The 22341-nt window shown below is 38.7% G+C and overlaps 1 protein-coding gene across 1 annotated transcript; it reads right to left on the bottom strand.

Moving 5' to 3' along the window:
- Nucleotides 1–273: 273 nt before the first annotated feature.
- RAB38 (RAB38, member RAS oncogene family) lies at nucleotides 274–21675 on the bottom strand. Its single transcript, XM_031612425.2, has 3 exons — nucleotides 21329–21675; nucleotides 12960–13240; nucleotides 274–2977 (listed from the first exon to the last, which is right to left on the bottom strand). The coding sequence occupies exons 1-3, from the start codon at nucleotides 21531–21533 to the stop codon at nucleotides 2825–2827; spliced, it is 639 nt and encodes a 212-aa protein (XP_031468285.1). The 5' UTR covers nucleotides 21534–21675; the 3' UTR covers nucleotides 274–2824.
- Between the last annotated feature and the right edge of the window lie 666 nt (nucleotides 21676–22341).

The following is a 22341-nucleotide window of genomic DNA, read 5'->3' as shown; positions in this document are numbered from 1 at the left end:
TTCTTGTAGTATAAATATGTATGATTTTAGGTCTTACGTGACATCATATAATGTTTAGCCTAGAAATGGACCAAACTCTGACCTTCATCTATCAGAGGATATTTGTCCCAAAACTGTGACTGCAGCAAAATCTGACACAACAGGAATACAGGGAACAGATATTGAGACCAGAGGTTAAAGCAGCTTTATAAAACGCACTGAAGCAAAATTAAAAGAAAAAAATAATAATGAAAAAAACCAAAAACAATCAGAAACAAAAACTATATATCCTCTAAATGTTTTATTTATTATTTTTAAATTGCCATTATCCCAGACTTTTTAGCTGTCATAAACATGAATGTTGCCTAAAAGCTATTAAAGATAAGTGATCACAAGATAACTAAAGATGAGTACATAGTAAATTTGGGGGAAGAAACAGCAACTTCCTTTGCTTGAGGCATCTACATTTACATGTAAAGCATGGGTTTTGGCTCATGAAGCCTTTTAGAAGCTATCTATCTGCCTAGGTGCTTGTGTTCCCCACAGTGCTAGCTGAAGGTATGAATTAAGTGTTAACCTTACTAAGGCATCCATACAGCTTGACTTAAATAATGCTTTAAATCTGAAATAACTGACCTGGCAGTAGTTCTTAATTACAGCCTAGCTGCTGAGATTATTAAACCAGTACCATGGCATCCGTGCAGCCAGTTTCCATTTACAGCACATCTGCAGCTAATCAAATCATCCCATGCACCCCATGCTGCTTTACAACCCCAACCAGGTTAACTGAGGTGGAATAATTGGAGCTAATTGTTGCAGTACAGACAAGCCACGGGTAGATTTAAACATTAGGGCATTACAACACCATGTGTTTATGCTAGAGGGCACTCATAATTCATTCTGAGACATAATACATCTTGGCATTTGTATAACATATCAAGGCACTGTGCCAACAGTAACTTCCAAGGAGTGCTGTGAGGTAGGTGTGTACATCAATCCCTGTTTTACAGATGAGGAAACTGAGGCAGAAAGGTGTTTGACCCAGATCGTAGCAGGAGCCTGTGTTAAAGGACGACACTGAAATCAAGATCTGAAAGTTACTCTACTTGAAAAAAGCCAGTCCATACGTGTGGATAGGGCTTTTTTAATCTATGTGTGTGTGTACAGGTGAATCATGGATGTGCCTTTTTATTTTTAAGATCAAAGCTTGCTTTCTTATTCTAAAATCCTATGATAAAAATGTATCCATTTAAGGCTGTAAGCAGAGCATACAAAGGGCCACATCTCCATCCTTGGCTCTCATCTGCAGAGCCTATATAGTAACAGAGCATTCAGTAACAGACTGAGCTATAGTGACGCTTGAACCCCATGGGTTTCACAGCATAAGATCACAATGGAGATTTTTGTTTTGTTTTTTTCCTAGCCATCACCTATTTGCTAGCCTTTGGGAGCTTTATTCCTTTGTCTCTAAGAAGTATTGTGGAGTATTGCAGTGATGTCTACAAACACCTGTGTAACACTCTGCCATCTCCATGGTGTTACACATCTCTAAGGACAGAGACTCATTTCAGAAGATAGGTCTTGCCACTGACCTATCTTCACAGTTCAGGGCGAGATAGCTCAGGGGGAATAGGCTGAATTGGAACAAGAAAGTGGAAGTGATTTGTCTGTGGCAAGAGACAGGCAAAGTCTGTCTTGCACGGACCTGCAACCAGATGTCAAGACTTTTTGTCCAGGCACTTGTCTGCATGAGTCCACATATATTTCATGAGATTCTGAAAGTCAGCTATTTCATTTCCAGAATGCAGCTCAACAAATGCTGCAAATTCTCCAAGAGTGTTTACCTTCAAGACTGTTCCATTTTGCTTCATTTTGATTTCTATGATCATGCACAAAATTATGTTTTCTATGAGAATGTTCTCAGAAAACATATATCCTACTATTCAATAAAGATGTGTTCCTGCAAAGTTTAATCATTACATCATGAAAAAATTTCCTACGAGAATCGATGTAATGGAGAGGATGCATTCAGGGACTTGTGGAACACACGGCATGAGGGATGGAGAGGTAGGAACAAAATCACTGAGTTTTTTCAGAGGAGATGCTGGATGTCTGGAACAGATAACCTTTCTGAAACCCGTCAGCTCCATCACCTGTGAGACTACCTTTGATTCACTGTTTTATCACCCTTTACTTGTTGTAAGTCTTCAGGAGAGACACCAAAAACTGCCACAGTTTCAGTCTCACAGTCTGAGATCTTCTAAAGAACTGAATGACATGAATGGTTGCTGCACGTTCAGCCTTGCCAACTCATCCAGGAGAATGAACTTGGGAATATTTCATGTTGCATGTTCTTGTTGCCTCTACCTGAACACCTATATCTTAATTATCATCATCTTTGCCCTCATGCAAAAAGAGATCATTCAAGTATAATGGGAAGCAAAACAGTGTAATGATGATGGTTGTCTGGTCAGGGAATTGAGAGGATGGGCTGGAGAGGCAAGGAATAAGTAGGTTATTGCTGCAGGAACATCTCGAAAATGAGCTTTCAGAAAGCACATTGCAGAGAAATAGGTTTTGATATCACTGATGGTGACACCCAACCAGGAAAACACAGCCATCATCATGGGTCTTATTTGACTAATAATCAATGGTAGTTTTGAATAGTTGCTATCAATGAAAAGTTTGCAACAAATTTTAGCTGTTAACAAATTATGGAAGAATGTAAGTAGTTTTTTGAGAAGACTGAAATCTGTTTATGGACAATCTGGGTAGGGTGGGTACTTTGGATGAAGTATACACTGTGAATTATAGTTGTTCACTCTTGCAATAGCCTGGAAGTCTCTTAGGATTTAAAGCAAGCTGAACAGCTGACAATCTTGCCAGAATTCAAGTGTGGTTTTATAATATCTGTTTCAATAGGTTGAACTGGATCACTCTCAGTAGCAATTATGTGTTTCACCAAGCATCTGGAAGCTTCATTGATGTTTATATTTTCCTGCAAGTGAAAGAGAAAGAGGTTGATTAGTCAATATTAATTGCACTATGCTGCATATTTGCTGCATGTAATTAAACTTTTCTCTGGGCAACATCAAAAGTTTACTTTCCTTAATAAATAATGCTTACTGTAGTAAGATTTTTTTTTTTTTTTAATTAGTGAGGTTTCATGTATTTTATAATTCACATCTCCTTTAAATTATACACAGATCTCACTTCAAATTACCCAAAGTCTTGGTGATATGATTGTTTTGATAAACTAAACAAATAAATGCTAAAGAGATGTTAAAGACAAATGCCTGAAGTAAAGCTCCCAAATCCATATATCACGACTTGAATGATTGTAACTCTGATTTTCAAAGTAATAATTTTCTATCAGCAATTACAGCCATTAATGACTTACTTTTTAAGAGACTTTTCCACAGTTTTGGAGAGGTTACTGTATACACTGCTTTCAATGAAATTTCAGATGAATAGTTTCATTGAAAACAAATAATACAATCTCCAGTTATTCACAAAACAGGAAAAAATAAGCTCTATATCATTAAGATTCCTCAGTTATTTTTTGTTGAGGCTGAGTTATCTCCAAAGTGTTACTTCAGAAGAGATATGTCACCACTGGTTTTATTTTCAAGACAGAAATCCTCACCCCAGGGACTCAGACTGAAATGCACAGCATGTCTGTTCCTGCAAGGGTCTCCCTTCCACATCATGTTCAACTTGAAGCAACCCTTATTCTGTTTGCGGGCTAAGCAGAGTTGAATCAAACTCATCAGTGAGACACAGCTCAGCACAATATATAAAATAAGCAGTAATACTGAGTAAGGATAGTAAGGATATTTTAATGATAGCCACCAGTGTAGCTGGAATGAAAAGTCAGGTTTTCTTGCATAAAATGCTCACTTTCACTCTAGCTATTGGCACGTACTTTATGCGACTTTTATTTGGACTAGATGATCTGAGTGGTCTTCTCCAACCTTATGATTCCATGATTCTAAGGCAAGAGATTGAAACTCACTGCTGATATGGAATATCGTATCACACACCAACAATACATATGTCTGTAAATCCATATATGAATATATGTGTTGATGTATACACACTTACTTCTCTTGCTCCAAGAAAATTATATATTATTTGCAATTTAAGGCTGGTCCACATTTCCATGTAGTACCTGAGGCTTGCTGTACTGAGACCACAGCCACCCACACACACAATGCCATGAAGACTACCTTCAGCAAATGCTCAGCATCAGTGCAGCAACTAACAAAATAGCCTCAAAATTTAATGTGAAACACTTCCTTTGTGTGTGTGTGTGTGTGTTCAAAAAAGTAGTCAGATGAGATGAGAAGTATGAAGTTTAGCTATAAAAAATAAACTGAAGAAGTGTATGTGTGCATTTCAATAGGGATGGTGCAATTACATGAAAGATCACAGAATCATAGAATGTCCTGGGTTGAAAAGGACCACAATGATCATCTTGTTTCAACACCCCTGCTATGTGCAGGGTCACCAACCACCAGAACAGGCTGCCCAGAGCCACATCCAGCCTGGAGATCAAAAACCAAAGCAATGGATTCTGTGAGGCTGATTTCTAATCCTCTTGCAATTTATTGCAAAGCTCCGCAAACTCCGCTGTGAGCCTCACTTTTGTACCTCAATAAAGACTTGAAGTCTGTGGATTTAACTGAAAATGATAATTAGTGCCAACAATTCACAGGATTCTTCAATTGCACAACTGAATTTAAACATCTGAACTTTGTCCTATAAAGAATATCCACTGGTTGTAAAATAAATAAATAAATAAATAAAATAATAAAAAAGAAATCTTCAGACAAGCCATTTGCATAGTAACGCCTGGAAAGATAAAAGAGCTGAGAATCAGGTCTGCACTGAGCTGTCAAAGGGCTACAGCATCACGTGGTTCTCTGGGACCAGACAAGCAAATTCCTTAGGCAGGCACCAAAAGTCTTTCTCAAGACACCGTGAAATTTTCTTACAAAAAAACAGGCGATGAGAAATGTCTCAGAGCTGCTTAGTGAGCTAACGATAAGACAGGATTGCTAAATGTGAAAAAAGCCATGAGTCTTTCCCATCATGTTTTCTGTTATTAACTGACTGGTAAGCACTTCATTTAGCTATGTGCTGCTTCTCTTCTTGGATGGCAGCACTTAATTTTTCAAGAATGCCTTAGTGACTCTCTGAGATTGTGCCCAAATCCATTGATGTTGACATGTATTAACAGCAATCCACTTTGTCAGAGATATAAGATCAGCATTTTATCTGAGTGTGAAAGAGGGACTGATTCCAGAGACATAACATGGGTGTAGGAGACCATCTCTTATCCTCACTGATGCTAGAGGAAATTCCAGATGCCTGAAACTAGAAATTCAGAAAGAAAGGCAGTGCTGTTCTACCTCAAGTAGAACTCAAACCAAATCAAAATCAGATTATTAAACCTTCTTTTTGCTTTTTGGGAAGAAAGCCAAAACTGAACATGTGAATATTGTTTTGACATAAAAATTCAAAATATTTAGTTTGGAAAAAATTGAAATGAAATGTTTTTCTTTTTTCTGCATTGCTCTTTCTCCTTTTTAATGAAATGAATTACCAAAGTTAACTCATCTTGCTGATTTCTCTGCTAGTTGCATTTTAGATTGAGTCTACTGTTTGACAGATCTATTGATTATTATAAGGTTTATGCTGGGCTCTCACCATTCCACCTGAATAACTCCTGATTTTCAGTTCATGTCCACCTTCCTCTATGCCAGAGTACCAACTCCATTTCCAGCCATGCTACCAATTTTCTGCTCTCGGCTCTGAATTAGTGGAAAGGAATAAATTCCATGGCAAGGGAGGTTGGAACTGGATGATCATAAGGTCCTTTCCAACCTAAGCCATTCTGCAATTCTATGCAATGATGATAGGAATAAAAGGTCCCATCCACAGTGTGTTCTGGATCAGTCATATTATCATCCAGCTTTTGGCCCAGTGACTCCTGAATGAATGTGTATTTGAGTGGTCCAAACTGCAGTTGAAAATTTCTGCCAGATGATAAGGGAGCAAAAGAGGAAGGGTGACCTCTACAGCCAGCACTACTGCTCTTAAGTTTGTATCCAACTCTAGCCTCCAGCCTCTAGCTGACTTTCAGAACCTCCCATGCTTCAGATGACAGCTGAGATGTGGTACAGGTGAGAAGCAGCACATTAAGTCACTCTCTGCAAGGAGTCTGTGCTCATGACACCAAAGCAGCTCTATGCCTTGACCACCCCCCTTCTGATGCTGTTGTTGCCTTTTGTTAGAACCCTAATCCTTGTTCCAGTTCTGTTGACCAGACATTGCTTGATTCTGATCTATCTAATGAAATATTGATTTCTGCGCCTCTCCTCCTACAGCGTAAGGGAAGAAAAACTAACTAACTAAATAAATAAATAAAAGAAAAAAATCAATACTCTCCTAGGGAGAAAAGCAGCTGCAGAGAGTAGGAGGTGATCTGCTATCCAAACAGACACCCTGGGATCTGACAATTTCAGTGAAGAGGAGGTGTTGGAAAGCAATCTAGGAAAGGACAGAGAAAAAGGAGCAGGTGCAAATCCATCCAGCAAATACAAAGAAAAAACAATCAAGATATAAGACTGGACAGAGAGGAATAATCACAGACACGCTGCTGATCGTACTGAAACATGGACATAGACCCCATTAAGCCTAAAAATAAAATTATGTTTGAAAAAAAAATAATATATATATATGAGAGAGAACAGAGTGAAATGTCTCTCTATGTAGAAATGGTTTAACTGTTGCCACTATTACACATTTTGTTCTACATGAAACACCAAAAGAATTGTGATGACTGCTGCGGATCACAAGACCTTCCCTTCAAATTGTCCAACTGTGAGAAAAACAGGTTCGTGCTACCCTGGATGGTGAACTGGACAAAGAGCAGAACTCAAAGTGTCATAGTGAATGGGGGCTACATCTGACTGGCAGCTGGTCACCAACAGTGTTCCCTAAGGCTCTATTCTGAAGTTACATCTATTCAGCACTTTATCAGTGATCCGGATGCAAGGAGTTGAATGCATCCTTAGCAAGTTTGTTGATGACACTAAGCTGGGAGGTACTCTTGAATCCCTGTAGGGATGAGAAGCTTTGCAGTGGGATCTGCAGATTGGAGCGTTGGGCAGTCAACAACTGTGTGAAGTGCAAGGAAGCAAAATGCTGGGTGCTGCATCTGGGATGGAGAACTGTCAGACATGGGCATAGATAAGGTGATGAGTGACTGGAGAGCTCAGCTCATGGGGTAATGGTGACAGCAGGGTCAACACAAGACAGCAGCATGCCTTAGCAACCAAGAGGGCAAACCAATGACCAGATGTGAGAACAGCAGTAAGAAGTACCAAAGGAGGTTCTGAAGAGACTTTAGGAAAAAATTCTTTACCATGAAGGGGGTCAGACACTGTAACAGGTTTCTTGGAGAAGTGATTGATGTCCCATGCCTGTCAGTGTTCGAGAGGCACTTGGACAATGCCCTCATTAATGACCTTTGACTTTTGATCAGCCCTGAAGTAGCCTTTCAGTTGGACTAGGTAATCTTTGAAGATCCCTTCCAACTTTACACTGTTATAACAACGTGTGCAAGCATATCTGCCAAAAAAGGGCACTTGGAACATCTAAACCATCACCAGTTAGAGATGTGAACCCTAGACTCTACTACTGGAGCTGAAGAAAATCAGCTTCTCATAAGTAAACATTTGCAAATTCCAGAACACCTTGGTATTACGTGGAACTCAGTGTCAACCACGTAGTTTCCCCATTTTCTTTCTATCATGCAATAAAATCCAGGAGCAGGGATAAGGCTTTAAAGACCTTTTAATCTGCACTCCTCTGGAGCAACCAATTTGTGGGAATGGCTACATGAACTCCCTTATCAGAGCTTCCTTGGAAAGTACTGGCAGCAAAGACTTATTAAGATGTGTTTTATCACCATGGTTAGGTTTCTAGGAAAACATAACAGCACAAGTTAAAAAGCATCCAGGTGCATGAACATGAAACTCACAGATGTGAACTGCCGTGACTGCACTACCAAGAACAAGATAATTTCTGGAATTGAATTGTTAGAGTTCATTGAATATGCTGCAGTAAGAAACCTGCCTATCAGGAGAAGCAGATCAAGTGTGGATTCAGGGCAGTCTGCCTGAGGAAATGCTGGTTGCAGTTAGAGGCATTGCCAGCCGCCAGGGCTGAGGAATAAGAGCAGTATGTCCTAACACAGACTCAGCCAAAGGTTCTGTTAGATATAAGATTTTCCTAAACTGAGCAACTTGATTGTTTGGAATAAAAAATTATGAATTTTCTTTTTGGAGGGAAATGTCAAAACGTCCAGGTTTATGTAAGAGGTAGATATAGGTAAACACGTGAAATTTCATCTGAACGCAAAGAACAATTTCTTACAGTGGGAATGACTGAACACTGGCACAGGTTGCTCAAAGAGGCTGGGGACTGTCCAAACTCAGAGATCTTCACAATCCTACTGTACTCCATCATGGGCCACCTGCTCTAGGTGCCCCTGCTTGAGCAAGGTGTCAGGTATGATGGGTATGACCTCAGGAAGCCCCTTTTGCACAGTTCTGTGACCAGCACTGAACAATACATTTCATAACAGTGATCCAGAGAGCTATTGGATAGATCTGATGCCTGTTGTGTGCTCTGAAGCAACTCTTCTTTTAGTTCCAGGAAACAAAATCAACAATGTATTCCACACACACACACACATATATATGTTTGTATATCTGAACTGAAATCTTCTGTCGAGATGTCAGCCTCACATCTTGGTTTATGGCAGAAGTCAAAGTATTTTCTATGGTTCTGTGCAGTGAGATGGATTAGATTCTGAGAGGGGGGCAAATTAAAAAGACAATGTAAGGAGCAATACATTACTCATTGGAGGAGTCTGGGTCAGAGGATAGACTGACTTTCTGAAAGGTTATCCAGCAGAATAGTGGCAAAGAGGACTCCTGATGCCTAGTCCAGTATTTGGGAGCTACATTCTATACAAGCTGCAGGAAGGACACATTATTAGCTACCTTTCCTAAAGAAGGAAAGATGATATAACTTTCTCCAGGTCCAAATAGGTTGTGTCCAAGTAGCCTAGAGGTCTCAGCAATCAGTCTGCAAGCCCCTGCTGGTAAGAACCTGAAAAGCTTGCTTACCAGACCTTCTGGACAATGTGGGCAAAATTTTAATGTCTTTTTACCTAATTCTGATGCTGACAGCAGGATTATAGCATGGAATGAGGGACTCAAGCATAATCATAACACAGCTATGGACGAAGTAAGATATTTAAATTCATGTCAGAATCAGGTATTTTTAACACACACTCCGTTTTGCCTGATTTGTCTGTTCTGATGAATGGTTCCATTTTCATTATGAAGTGATAATAAGCTTAACATTGACGCTATTCTAATCCAAGTTAAAAGCTTTCATCTTTGAACTGGAAACATCGGCAAGGATGGTTTAAAGACTCAAAAAAGTGAGTGGACTCTGTTACACTAGTGACATGCTGGATAATTACATGTGTAACAGGAATGAGAAATTTTCTTCCTTTAAGAAAACACATTTTCCACAATATTATACAATATCGTATCATAGAATGGTTGGGTAGGAAGGGGCCTTAAAGCCCATCCAGTTGCAACCCTCCACCATGGGCTGGTTGTCAGCCACCAACGCAGGCTTTCCAGGGCCCATCTAACCTGGCCTTGAGCACCTCCAGGGCTGGGGCACCCACAGCTCTCTGGGCAGCCTCTGCTAGTGCCTCAGTACCTTCTGAGTAAAGAGGTTTCTCCTAACATCCATTCTAAATCTCCTCTCTTTCAATGCAATTCATTAAATAATTTCCTAATCAATATGAGTGAACCAGAGACACATGTAAAAGACACCAGGTTCTCTACTGGACTTATAGCAATATATAAAACATGACTATATTGCATTGTGCTGTTGCCCAACAAGGTTCTTCTTACATGAGAATCTGTCAAAATAAGTTTTATCTTTGTAGGGAGCAGAAGATTGGAACAGGATGAATGTTTCCTTTAGATTAATGTAAGAATCCAGGCTAACACAAGAGAATACATTAGGTGGCTCAAATGATTTATATTAAAGTTGTTAAGAAGAATGGCACCAGGGAATAATACAGTGATGTTTTTGGTGTAATATTCTGGTGTTATAGAAAAAAATTTCAAACCATTGACAGCATAAAATATGGTAGGTACATATACAACTTGCAAGGCAACTAGAACTAAAAGATGCATTTTTATAAATAATCACCTTTGTTTTTCCAAAACGTATAAATCATATTCAGTTTGTTATGAAGGTGATAACATTTCCAAGCATGTTGGCAGAAAACCTCTGGAGACCTAATTATTCCAGGATACCACAAAAAGAGTTATAACTTATTTGAACTGCTAAAACTGTTAGCTGCAATATGACTTCTCTGTCAGTGTTATTCCACTTCAGAAAAGAGTTTCTATTTTCTATAGCAACCATAGGCAGGTTCTTATTTTCCCCAGTCCCAAGTTCTATTATTTAATATGCCCTAGGCTGAAAGAATACTGGATATATCTACAACTAATATTTTAAAATAATAGTTATAAGAACTTCTGTTTAGTAAAAAAAAAAAAAAAAAAAAAAAAAAAGACCAAATGGGGAAATTATTGTGATCTAATTTACCCTAAGTATTGTGATTTCATTGTCCTTAGTGTGACTACTTTGCTTTGAATCATTTTAAAGCCTACAATTCTGGATGGAGATTAGATGTGGAGATCTCAGAATATCAGATCCTAGCCTGTATCTTCAAAAAATAGTTTGATAAAAGGAATGGGGGCCTAAATTCTCACTTCTTCCCTCAATGGCTATTGAAGACAAGTCTTGCCATAGGTGGATTACTTTCTATTTCAACATGACTTCAGTGGTAAGCAGAGAACTGCTTGGCCAGCAGTTATTTCTAAGCTAAATGAAGTAAGAAGAATCTAGATGATTATTGTTTTTAAATAACTCAAAATCTTAAGCCTATTTGGCTTAGAGAAACTTAGTCTGAATTTTCCTCTTTTGAGATATCTTTTAATTGTCCTTTGCATTTCCACAGTTCTGCCCAAGACAAGGCACTCTATCACCATGCCACCTTTGAAATTGTTTGTACATGTCACTAGAAATGTGTTGCTCTTAAGAGGTGAACAGAAGGAATTGATTTCTAGAATTCAGATTCCTCTCTCATAGGTTAAAGATCAGTGACCAAGATCTATCCTGTACCTCTGTTCCATCAAATTTACATTATCTTTATAAACCTTATAGATCCAAGCATTTTAAACCAAATCTGCTGTACATTTCTTCCCAGGTTTTTTTTTGTTTTTTTTTTTTTGGTGGTGGTGATGTTTTTGCCATTAGACCTTGAGTTTTTAGTGAATTGATTTTTGTCCCCAAGAAATGTAGATTCATGTACATGTCAGGAATGAAGAGTAAGTAGTTCTGAAGTAGTTCTAGAAATCATTGTCATGACAGAAATGAAATAATTGAAATAGTAAAAATTCAGGTTCCAGCAACTTGAAATTAATTGGATACAATTGTTGATGACAGGAATCACAATATGAGATTTCCTATCTTTTTATTGAATGTGATAGAAAAAAATTGGTCGCATTGTGATAGAAACTATGCAAATATAATAAGTGTGTAAATCATAGAAGCTAATTTTAGACAGCTATAGGAAGGATAGAGAGAGTTAAGATCTCTTGATAGTAAATGGAGAGCTAATATTCCTTTTAGGGAGATGTGTCCAATTCAGGATGATACAGAAAGGTACATTTTTCTCCATTTACTTTGAGAGGTGTCTAGACAGCCACATCACAGGCTTCTCACTCTGCTTCTAAAGAGTTAGAGGAAAAACATGGTTCAAGGCACTGAGATGAAAATGTAGGTGGAAATTTGGTATGTGGGGACAACATATTTATTCAAAAACACCCATTCAGCATCAGAAGGGGTCAAACACTCCTCTCCTCAGTTCTGTGAATATGAGCCAAAATTGAAGGCAGACAAAAGGCTGGAAATGCAAAGCATTTAAAAGACTAAACATACTGACAGCTTTTGAAAATACAATGGTGGGTATTTGTTCTGCATATTTATTTATTCTTGGTCACATCCTTTCTTCATAAACAGAAATCTTGTCGAGGTGTATCTAGAAGCAGTTTTCTATAGTTCCTGCATGGTAACCTTATTAAAGTTTACTATCTTACTTAATTATTAAAGTTTTACTATCACAATTTCTCGGGTTCTTTATTCAAATTAAACTACATAAATGAAAAGTCCCAAGGTTATGACAATCTTTCACAAACTATAACAATATGCAGGTGTCATATAGTCAAATAGGGTCTTTGAGACAGTTCCCTTTCATAGAACCTCAGTCTTAGTATGTCAGCTCTGCAATTATGAAAAGGTCATTAAGAATGAGAGCTTACAACACTTAGACTACTATGAGTGCTACCATGGATTGGCTTTCTGGAATTTAACACAATGAAGCTCTTGTCTCAGATCAGATTTCTAAAGGACAGCGGTTATATAAATATTTAGAGACAACATTCAATGCAAGAATTATGGAAAAAAAAAATCATATCCTTGTAAGAAATAGGCTTTGCATCTTACCAAAAGTCATCTTCTTCCCTAGGCTATTACAAAGTATGTTGTTGTCCGGTTGTATATTTGCTGCTGGTCTATAATCTTAAGAGAAGTTGCATTTCATATCATTGCATATAATTTGCTTTGGAATAAAACACCTAAGGAAAATACAAATTACCACAGAAGGCTTTATGAATTTTCAAATTTACCAGTAATTAAATCCACCAAAATAGAAGCATTGCAAGTTAGGCATTTCAACTCTGTGAGCTATTTTGGGAACCAATTTCTCTGTACAAAGAAAAACATTTTAAAAGAAATTGAAACATTACCTTGGCTGATGTTTCAAACCAGCCCACGAACCCATTTTCCTTGCAGAACTGATCCATCTTGATGCCGTTGTTCATAAGAACATCTATTCCCTGGTCACATTTGTTTGCTAAGAGGACTGTTGGCACAGGTTTGCCATTTGGAAGAACAAGCTTAGAGTCCAAATCTTCTTTCCATTTTGTCACAGCTTCGAATGTTGCAGGTCTTGTAACATCAAAGACAATAAATGCTCCCATGGCCTCTCTGTAATAGACCCTGGTCATGTTTCCAAATCTTTCCTGACCTGTGGTTATGAATGTGGGAAATAAAAAAAAAAAAACAACTTGTAAAAATCATTGTTTCCAATCTAAGTCAGTATTTCACATTGCACATTTTCTAGTGCAACACTACTGAAGTTAGAGCTTGATTTCGTAAGTCTGATACCTCTGGAAAGCTAATATTTGTCTAAATAAGCGTAACTACAGTGCTAGACTCATTTGTATGAGAATGAAAGTATAGCAAGAAAAAGGAGTTAGAGGAGTTTTAAAGCAAGCGTGCAAGGAAATGCAATAACAGTATGACAAGCTTGAACTTCAGTCTTATTAAGTGGGATTTCTGTGGAAAGTACCATGGCTCTTGGTACACTTCATAGGATTTTAAACAAGAGTCACAAAAGATCTAGGTATGAGATTTGAAGCTCCTCTACACTACATTATTATTTGGGAAATATCTAACACGGTTGATCTCCTTCTGCATGAAAGTCCTGCATATTTTCAACCATAACTTAATTAACTTGAGCAACACTAGACATTAGACTCGTTATGAACTTAATTACTGGTGAAGCAAAGCATAAAGGTGAGAAAGGTGAATTTAAAGCCTTACAGAAGTGGAAAGCATTATCTGAACCAGCACAGCAGTAGTAATATAAAGAACTATATTGCTCCAGTAAGTGGTGGGAGAAGAGGTTTCAGACTACATCTGTTTAGAAGTTTTATGCTTTTATTTGCTGAATTCAAAGAGTTTTATGGAAATATATTTAGAGACAAGGATTTTTTGTTGTGTTTGTTCTTTTTTTTTTGTGAGGAAAAAGGTAACATTAGGTTTTCAGTGTGGAAATGTATCAAATTTTCATATGATTAACAGTGAAAAAAGTCAATGATGTTAAGATGTGATATATTGGTGATAAGGGTTTTGTTAATATGTATGCTATTTTCACAGGAAAATTGAAAAAAAAAAAAATTCCAAAAATACACAGCATTTTCCTTGAAGTGAAAAGAATTTCCATTGATCTTTACTGCCAAGCTTGTGACCTAAAAATGAACAATTGTAAATACCCCAAACATCTAACACAGCAATCTTTAAGCAAGACAGGCATTGCATTTAATCATAAGCTTCCACAGCTGGGAAAAGAAGCTATGAAAATAGACAATGCTCCATGGAAACCTGTTTCTAGCCTTATTTTCTGGATGCATGTAGTTATGAGTAGGTTACGAAGACAAGAAGATTGCCAGTTTGTCTGACCTCAAGGAGGTTACCTGTGGAGGCTTTATGTGATTAAATGTGTTGTCAAATACAAAGCTGGAATGAGACCTGGGCTTCTAGAACATGCATTTAATGGAAATGGCACTGACCAGGCAGATTTAGGGCCTGCCCTTGGAATTTACTGAATGCACATCATGGAGACAATACCACCTATTTATATTCATCTTTGGTTTTATGCAATAGTTGTTCCAGCAATGGCAAGGTCTTTTGAAGGACACAGAAACCAATCTGTATCTGACTTCCCCAAATTAAACTTTTTTTTTTTTTTCCTTAAACAAACACTGCTCTCCATTAATAAAGCAACATATAAATATAAAAAAATCCAGAAAATATAAGGTCATATTGAAAATTTCATATGGTTTTCTTTATTAAAATGTCTTATGATTCCTATCAGAAGGGAAAATCAGATTCATGGCTAAATCATGTGCTATCCAGCAATCTCCTTGCTGAGAAAATGCTTTTCATCTACTAGAAGGTATATGCAAAAAAAAGACAGAAATCTGATTAACGTCTTCTCAGTGAGGTCAGAAACAACAAATACAGTTTGTTTTTGATGCTTTACAGTAATACTTCTTACTTTTCATGTAAATTTCTTTGTTGCTTACACTGCAGATGTGATGTAGATACAAGAATAACTGAACTTGGACCTTACACATTGTGAAAGTTGTTGTGACACAGTTCTCTAAGATAGGTAGGATGTTTTGTTATAGAACATGCACTGAATGATTAATTTACAGCATATAAATCATGCATCACAAGGAGGAAGGAAAGGGTCCAAAGATCTGTTCTTCTGGCTAATAGTGGCTCATAAAACACTGACAAATTCTATGACACTAACTTCTTCTCCTACTTTCAACTGCATTTGTGGATACCCAGGTTTTTCACTCGACAGAAAAGCCCCTGTACCTGTAAAAGCTGCTTTCTGCAGGCAGAGAGAGCTCACAAACATCCATTAGAAATCACTTCAAAGAAAGCAAAGAAATGAAGCTGCTGGCTGACTAAAGTGTCTGACCCCTTTTTCAAATGATCTTCTTCCCTATCAGCTGCAATTAATATGTGAACATATCTGGCATAAAGACATTATGAAACTTTGAAAATAAGTGGTTTTTAACCACAGACTTTTAGTATTATATCATTTGCATAATAGGTTTACTTTTATTTAAGCTGAAAGGCAAAGCTGGAAAGGGAACTCTGTCGGTGCTGTGCTTGCAGTGCAAAATATTGTCTTAGCATCCAGGAAGACTTTTTTCCAAAGGTCCCACTTTATGTGAACAAACAGTTATCTTAATAGATGAGGTTCCTAAAACCATTTCCTTTTGCAGAATTACTCACAAAAATAGGCACTGTTTGATGTATTAAAGGTGTCTGAATGTGGCCTCAGGTTTCCAGCAGCGCAATGGCTTAGGCAGTAATTACGTTAGAAAACAGATCAACCACTAGGTATTCACTGGTATCTCACAGGCAGTCTTGAACATTAGAACATGCTTTATAGCAAGAATCTGGGGCAGGTGGGTTTTGCTTTTAATGGGAAAAACCAGAAACCTGTTAAACCTTTTTTGTGGATCACTGTGCTCTGCTGCACCTCTTACAAGGCCATTATGCAGCATTTGGCATCAAACCCCACAGGACTGAAGATTTTAGTGCAGTGAGGTGATGGTCTCCATTGAGATTCACCAGCCCCAACTTCATTCACTAACATTCACTGACTAAGACTAGGTCTCTTTTTAGTCAGGGACTGAGAAAAGATACCCAGACGGCATCTTCTCAGCTGGGATAGTCACTTAAGAGGTCACATAAGCTTCCCCAAGGAGGCAAAGCAGCACAACCTAGGAACTGACAAACTTGAAACCAGGAAAATATCAACAACAGAGTTAAACCTGATGATCCTGATGGGCCTGTTCCAACTCGGGATATTCTGTGATTTTATGACTCGATTTACTTGACACCCCGGTGAGCTGAAAAGTAGTAGCTAACACACAGCTGGTTCAGTAAAAGATGCCTAATTGGTAAACAAGACAAATTTTGATCCACTTTGAAGTGCTCCCAAACAGATGAAGGTGCTAAAGCAACAAGATTTCCATTCAAAAGAAGGATTTGCTTTCTGAATTGTACCTGTCCATACATTTACACTGACATCAGAGGCACCCCTGCAGCAAGGTAAGGTATCATTTGATAAGCTTAAAGCTATAAACACCTGAACTTTTATAGTTTATATAAATGCACCTTACATAAGAACAAGTTGTAGAACTCTGCAATCTCCACAAGCCACTACAAAAACTAATGAGAAAGTGCTAGTATCTAAAAAAATAGCTTAGATAAAAATTGATTAAAACCATCTAAACCCCAGTTTTACAGCGAGTTTCACTTCTTGCCACTATCCCTCATCCTACAAAGGGAAAGCTGGGAACCAGTGGTCTTTACCCAAAACTGAGAAGTTAGAAACTGTGCAAAAGATTTAAACACATTTTATCTTCCACTTCAAAGCACCTTTCAGAATTTTCACCCCTGAAGTCAAGTCATTGTCTTTGTAGAACTGAAAGTTAGCCAAAAGGCACCCTGCATTTGGCATGCCAAAATGTGGAAAAGCAACCTATGGGCTGAATCAGGCCCTCAGATCCAATCAAAGCACTGCTGAAATAAAACCATCACAGTGAGGGACATATTTATGATTGTAGAACAGTAATTTCAAGGTAACTTAGCCTGGAAATCACCATGACTATCTTATTTATGCGTATGTACTGTAATCTTCAGCAGACACTAAAAGTTTAAACCATTGAGGATACACTGTGCCTTGCATTGCTGAATTGCCTCTTTACTCCTTCTGGAGTATAATAGTCCCAGCAAATTTACAATTACTAAGTCATGTGACTATATCTATGCAAACATTGTTGCTTCTGAAGGTGGAAATTGCAGGGAAAACAATTCAACTGGTCTTTTGTCACTGGTATTGCCTGGATGTCTCTAACGCAGTGGATCAAGTGCTTATGAGTCGAGATCCAGCTTTGTAAAAGCAAATACAAATATGTATTTGTTAACAGTGAATAATGCAGCCTGCTCATGCACAGCAGAAGGGATAACGGCAGTGTTGAAATGGTTCTGAAGAAGAAATTGGTGAGGGGAAGGCTCTTGAGTGCTGCTTTCTGTCCCATGCCTCTCCCAGAGAGCTGCTGCCTGCAGTAAGTCTACAACTAAACATGGACAACACATGGACAACGGCACAGAGAGGAGCCTTACAGAGAACTGAATAGCAAAAACATCTGGACATGTTGTCTGCAATAGGTGGTTTCTTCTGCAGAGCTACCAGAGGGAAGGGAGCAAGATTTCAAGATATTTCACACAGCAGTAGAGGTGATGGCATATTTCAAGAAGTACATGAATACCACAGCAGGTTGTTTGGGACATTCAGTGAAATAAAATTGAGATGAAATTAAAGAGAAGGAGAATGTTACCATGTGTACCTATTCTTATATCTGTGATCAGAAGTATGCAATTGGTAAAATCGGTTCTTAGGTGGCTAGAGTGCACCACTCCACCATGAAGTCACCAGGTATATTCTTAGTAATAATAATACACATAAGCTTCACATTAATTTTACTCAAAATATTTTTGATAAAATTATTTCTAGGTTATTAAACAATTTACTGCCCACTGATACAAATAATGAAGTGTAAGTAAGAATACACATTATGCTTGGTATAATGTTGGCTGTACGAAGGGAGATATAAGAATGTGAGAGATGCAGAGATATCTGATATATATAGATATGCACACATGTATATTCATATAGAAGTACAGATACAAAACAATATTGACACGTTTGTAGCATTATCTTCAATGTAAAAATGCCCTAAATGCTAAGCCAACATCCTTAAGTTTGGTTAAAGAGAGAAAATGCATTGTGTCCAACATCTTTATCAATGATAGACAGCAGAATCAAGTGTACCCTCAGCAAATTTGTTGATATCACCAAGTGAGTGGTGCAGTTGACAGAACAGAAGGAAGGACTGACATCCAAATGGAGCTGGCCAGGCTTGAAAAAAATGGGTCCATAAGATCCTAACTAGGTTTAACAAGGACAATTGCAAGGTGTTGCACCTGGGTTGGAGCAATCCCAGATGTGAGTACAGACTGGAAGTCTCCTTGAGAGCAGTCCTACAGAGAAGGACTTGAGGTTCTGGTGCATGAAAAGCTGAACATGAGACAGCAGTGTGCTCTTGCAACCCAGAAGGCCAACAGCATCCTGGGCTGCATCAACAGAGGAGTGGCAGGAGGGAGAGGGAGGTGGTTGTCTCCCTTTATTCTGCCCTCATGAGGCCCCATCTGGAGTACTGCTTCCAGGCCTGGGGCCCCCAGTACAGGAAGGAGCTGCTGGAGTGGATCCAGAGGAGCGCCACAAAGATGATCAGATGGCTGGAGCACTTCTGTGAAGAAAGGTTGAGGGAACTGGGCTTGTTCAATCTGAAGAAGAGAAGGCTCTGGGGAAACCTCATTGCAACCTTCCAGTACTTGAAAGGAGCTTATAAGCAGGAAGGGGAGTGACTTTTTACATGGTTTAATAGTGATAGGACAAAGGGGAATGGCTTTAAAATAAAAAAGGGGAAAATTAGGTTAGATGTTAGGAAGAAATTATTTACTATGGGGATGGGAGGCACTGGTACAGGTTGCCCAGAGAAGTTGTGGATGCCCCATCCCTGGAGGTGCTCAAAGCCAGGTTGGATGGACCCTGAGCAGCCTGAGCTGGAGGTGGCAACCAATCCATGGCAGGAGGTTGGAACTGAGTGGGCTTTATGGTTCCTTCCTACCCAAACTGTTTTCTATGATAATTTTTATCCTCAAAGCTAAACGTGACATAGTAACAGAGATTCTGGCAAAAGACAGAGGTTGCTCCTACCCCTATTTATCTGTGCTTTGCAAGCGATGACAAATGACAGCCACAAGGACAAAATACTTCCACTCCCACCATATACCCAATCAGTTTCACTTCACTTTCATTTTTAAACGCTTTTTTTTCTCACCAGTCAGATGCATTATTGTAACTCCGTGCTACTCTGAATGGAGAGTGTTACCTGCAGAACTTATTTTCTATGTACAGCCATCAACAGCTACAGCTCCTTACACAGAAATCATTAAAACTGAGACAGCAATCTGTTTATTACCGGCCACTGTCTTGACCTTCACAGAGATGCTCTGAATTGAGCAATTCATATGAAATTTAGTACTGTGCTGTAATTCTCTCTGTCATGTGTGATAACTCAGAAAGCATGCTAGTCATTCAGTACTACAACTCGGTGCAATTGCTTCTGCAGCCTGACTGAAAGCTACATCATATGATTCGCCAGCACATGATTAGTAGTGTAATAAATCTCTGAAACAAAGCATGCAAAATACATTCTTTAAGTCCCTAATGCATTCAGAATTTACTATTATTTTTTTTTTCTCCCACACAAAAAAAATTTTGATGGATGTATACATATTTATCATTACAATCAATCACTGATGAGCAATAAAAGCAATGTTTTCACCAGTATTCCGACTTGTAATATTGAATACTGGATGTGGGCTTATTTACTACCATAAAGCCCCAAAACTATATGGTTGTGTAAAAAGGCTGAGGGTTTGCACAAAGCGGTGTTGTTGCATAAGTTTTAGTACCTCAGTGCCAAATTCAGTGCTCAGATACGAGTCAGCTAACTGTGGAAGAAAGGCACACCCTCCATGGATATGAATGTTAAGAATTTTCCTATTTCAGTAGTTTCACTCGGCACAACACCATACTAGAACCCTGAACCCACAGGCTGGCACAGCTGCCTAAAACAGCTGATGCAATCTGCACCTTCATTCCCTACTTAATGAACACAGTGTCTTACTTTAGGGTTTTAAAGATGCCCTCCTTTCAGCTGTGTTTTTGCTGAACTTGGATTCTCCTGTATGCTACATGAGGAAGCACGCAAAATATGCCATACACAGCTTCTATTTTGCCCACTGACTCAAAAATCCTTCAAGTCTAGGAAGGGGTTTGGCAAAAAGTAAAAGCTGTGGTTTTAATTGGAAGACAAATATAAAAAAACAAAACACTGACTATAACAATGCCAATTCCCTATTTTAATAATGTAAATATGCACGTATAGAGATGGACTTCTTTATTCTTTTTTTTCTCAGCTGCTCCCCCTCCAAGATTATTATTATTTTTTTTTTCTTGATGTTAGATTCTTCATTCTGGACTAAAGTAAAATTAAAATAAAGTAGTTTATTCTTGGAGGATAAGTAAATCTGACCAAATACATTTTAACCACCAGAAGTCTGGACAAATGTAAACAATTTTCAAATGGCTGCAGAAGTTTTTACATGTTATTGGGCACAAAGAAGGTGGTAGAGAGAGAAAAGGAAGGAAAAGACGTATTGTGATCAAAATGACACCATGATTTTTTTTTTGTTTTGTTATTTTTTAACTATTAAAATCACAGTAGCCATCTTACTGAACCCCTCATCTCTTCCACTAACTTAACTAGATGAGCAAAAAATTCCTGTCAACCTCCCTCCCATCCCAGAGATCTGTGAGTCTAATGATGTGGCAGCTGCAGGGAAGAGTCAGGGCACCTGGAGAGAGGAGTCCATGTCCCCATACACGTCTGAGGGCTTGGGAAACAAATCAGGCAGGACAAGTTTTGCTCTGACATCCCTTGTTTATGCATCTGCTGGCTTTGTGGCAACTCCAAAATCTCAAGCTACCTTAACGTTCTCTCTCCTCTCACCACAAAGGCAATTTAAAGAGTGGTACAAACAAATACGGATCTATATTTTGTCTATAGTCTCTAGATGGTTTGGGAACAGGGTTTCCTTCAGTACTTACCCGCAATATCCCAGAGCTGCAGCCGTACCACAGTCTCAGCATCCCAACTGAGGACTTTTAAGGCAAAGTCCACCCCAATGGTGGCCCGGTAGTGGGGGGAGAAGTTCTGGTGGACATAGCGCTTGATGATGCTAGTTTTGCCCACTCCCAGGTCCCCTATCACCAGCAGCTTGTAGAGGTGCTCCTTCTGGTTGTGCTTCTGCATCTTTCCTGTTGCAGTGGCTGCTCCCTGCAAACTGATTGCATGCTCTGCCCCAGGAATCCTGCCAGCCCGAGGGGAGAGAGGGAGTGAGTAGCTGGGGAGGGAAGCAGGGAAGGGAGGGAGGTGGAGGCTGCTTAGCCTTGTCCGGAAGCATGATCACTAGATCCTGCAGGCAGCCCTGCTGGGAGATGGAGGAAGCAAAGGGCTGGGGGGAGAAAAGTCACCCAGAAAGTTTAGGAGGTAGAGTGTGTGAAGGTCAGCACGTGTCTGAGATTAGTCTGCCTGCTGAAAACTTCACAGGAAAATCAGTGTCACAGTCCCGGTCCCTGTTTCACTCCTTACTAGGAGTTTCTACTGTGCTCTAGTTTTGCTTGATCTTCTTTTTTTAATCACTGTCTTCTTAGTGATAATTAACCACACATCTCCTCATTTCTAGAAAGGTTTAAAATGCCAGTCACTGTAACAAGGCAGAAATCTCCTTGCAGGATGTCATGCTTCCATTACAGTGTAAAAGTTAAACCTGTGTGGCTTTAACTTCAGATGTGATTTGTTTTTAATCAATAGAAGTCAGCGTTAATGCACTTGTATCACTAGAAATGGCAGCTGTAACAATATAAAGCATTTTTACATGTGTACACACCAGGAGGGCTGCATGAACTCAATTATAACAGATAAATATTTTTAAATTGCATTAACATAATAATTTGTGATCATCTGTCTGTACATATCAGCATGCTCATATTGGCTGAATGCAGAACAAAGCTCATGCTTTGTTGGTTTTTTTTTTCATGCTACAGGAATCTGAAACTCA

Source organism: Phasianus colchicus, chromosome 1 (assembly GCF_987193195.1).
Source record: "Phasianus colchicus chromosome 1, bPhaCol1.hap1.1, whole genome shotgun sequence".
Classification (NCBI taxonomy): domain Eukaryota; kingdom Metazoa; phylum Chordata; class Aves; order Galliformes; family Phasianidae; genus Phasianus; species Phasianus colchicus.
This window is presented reverse-complemented; position numbering and strand designations above follow the sequence as displayed.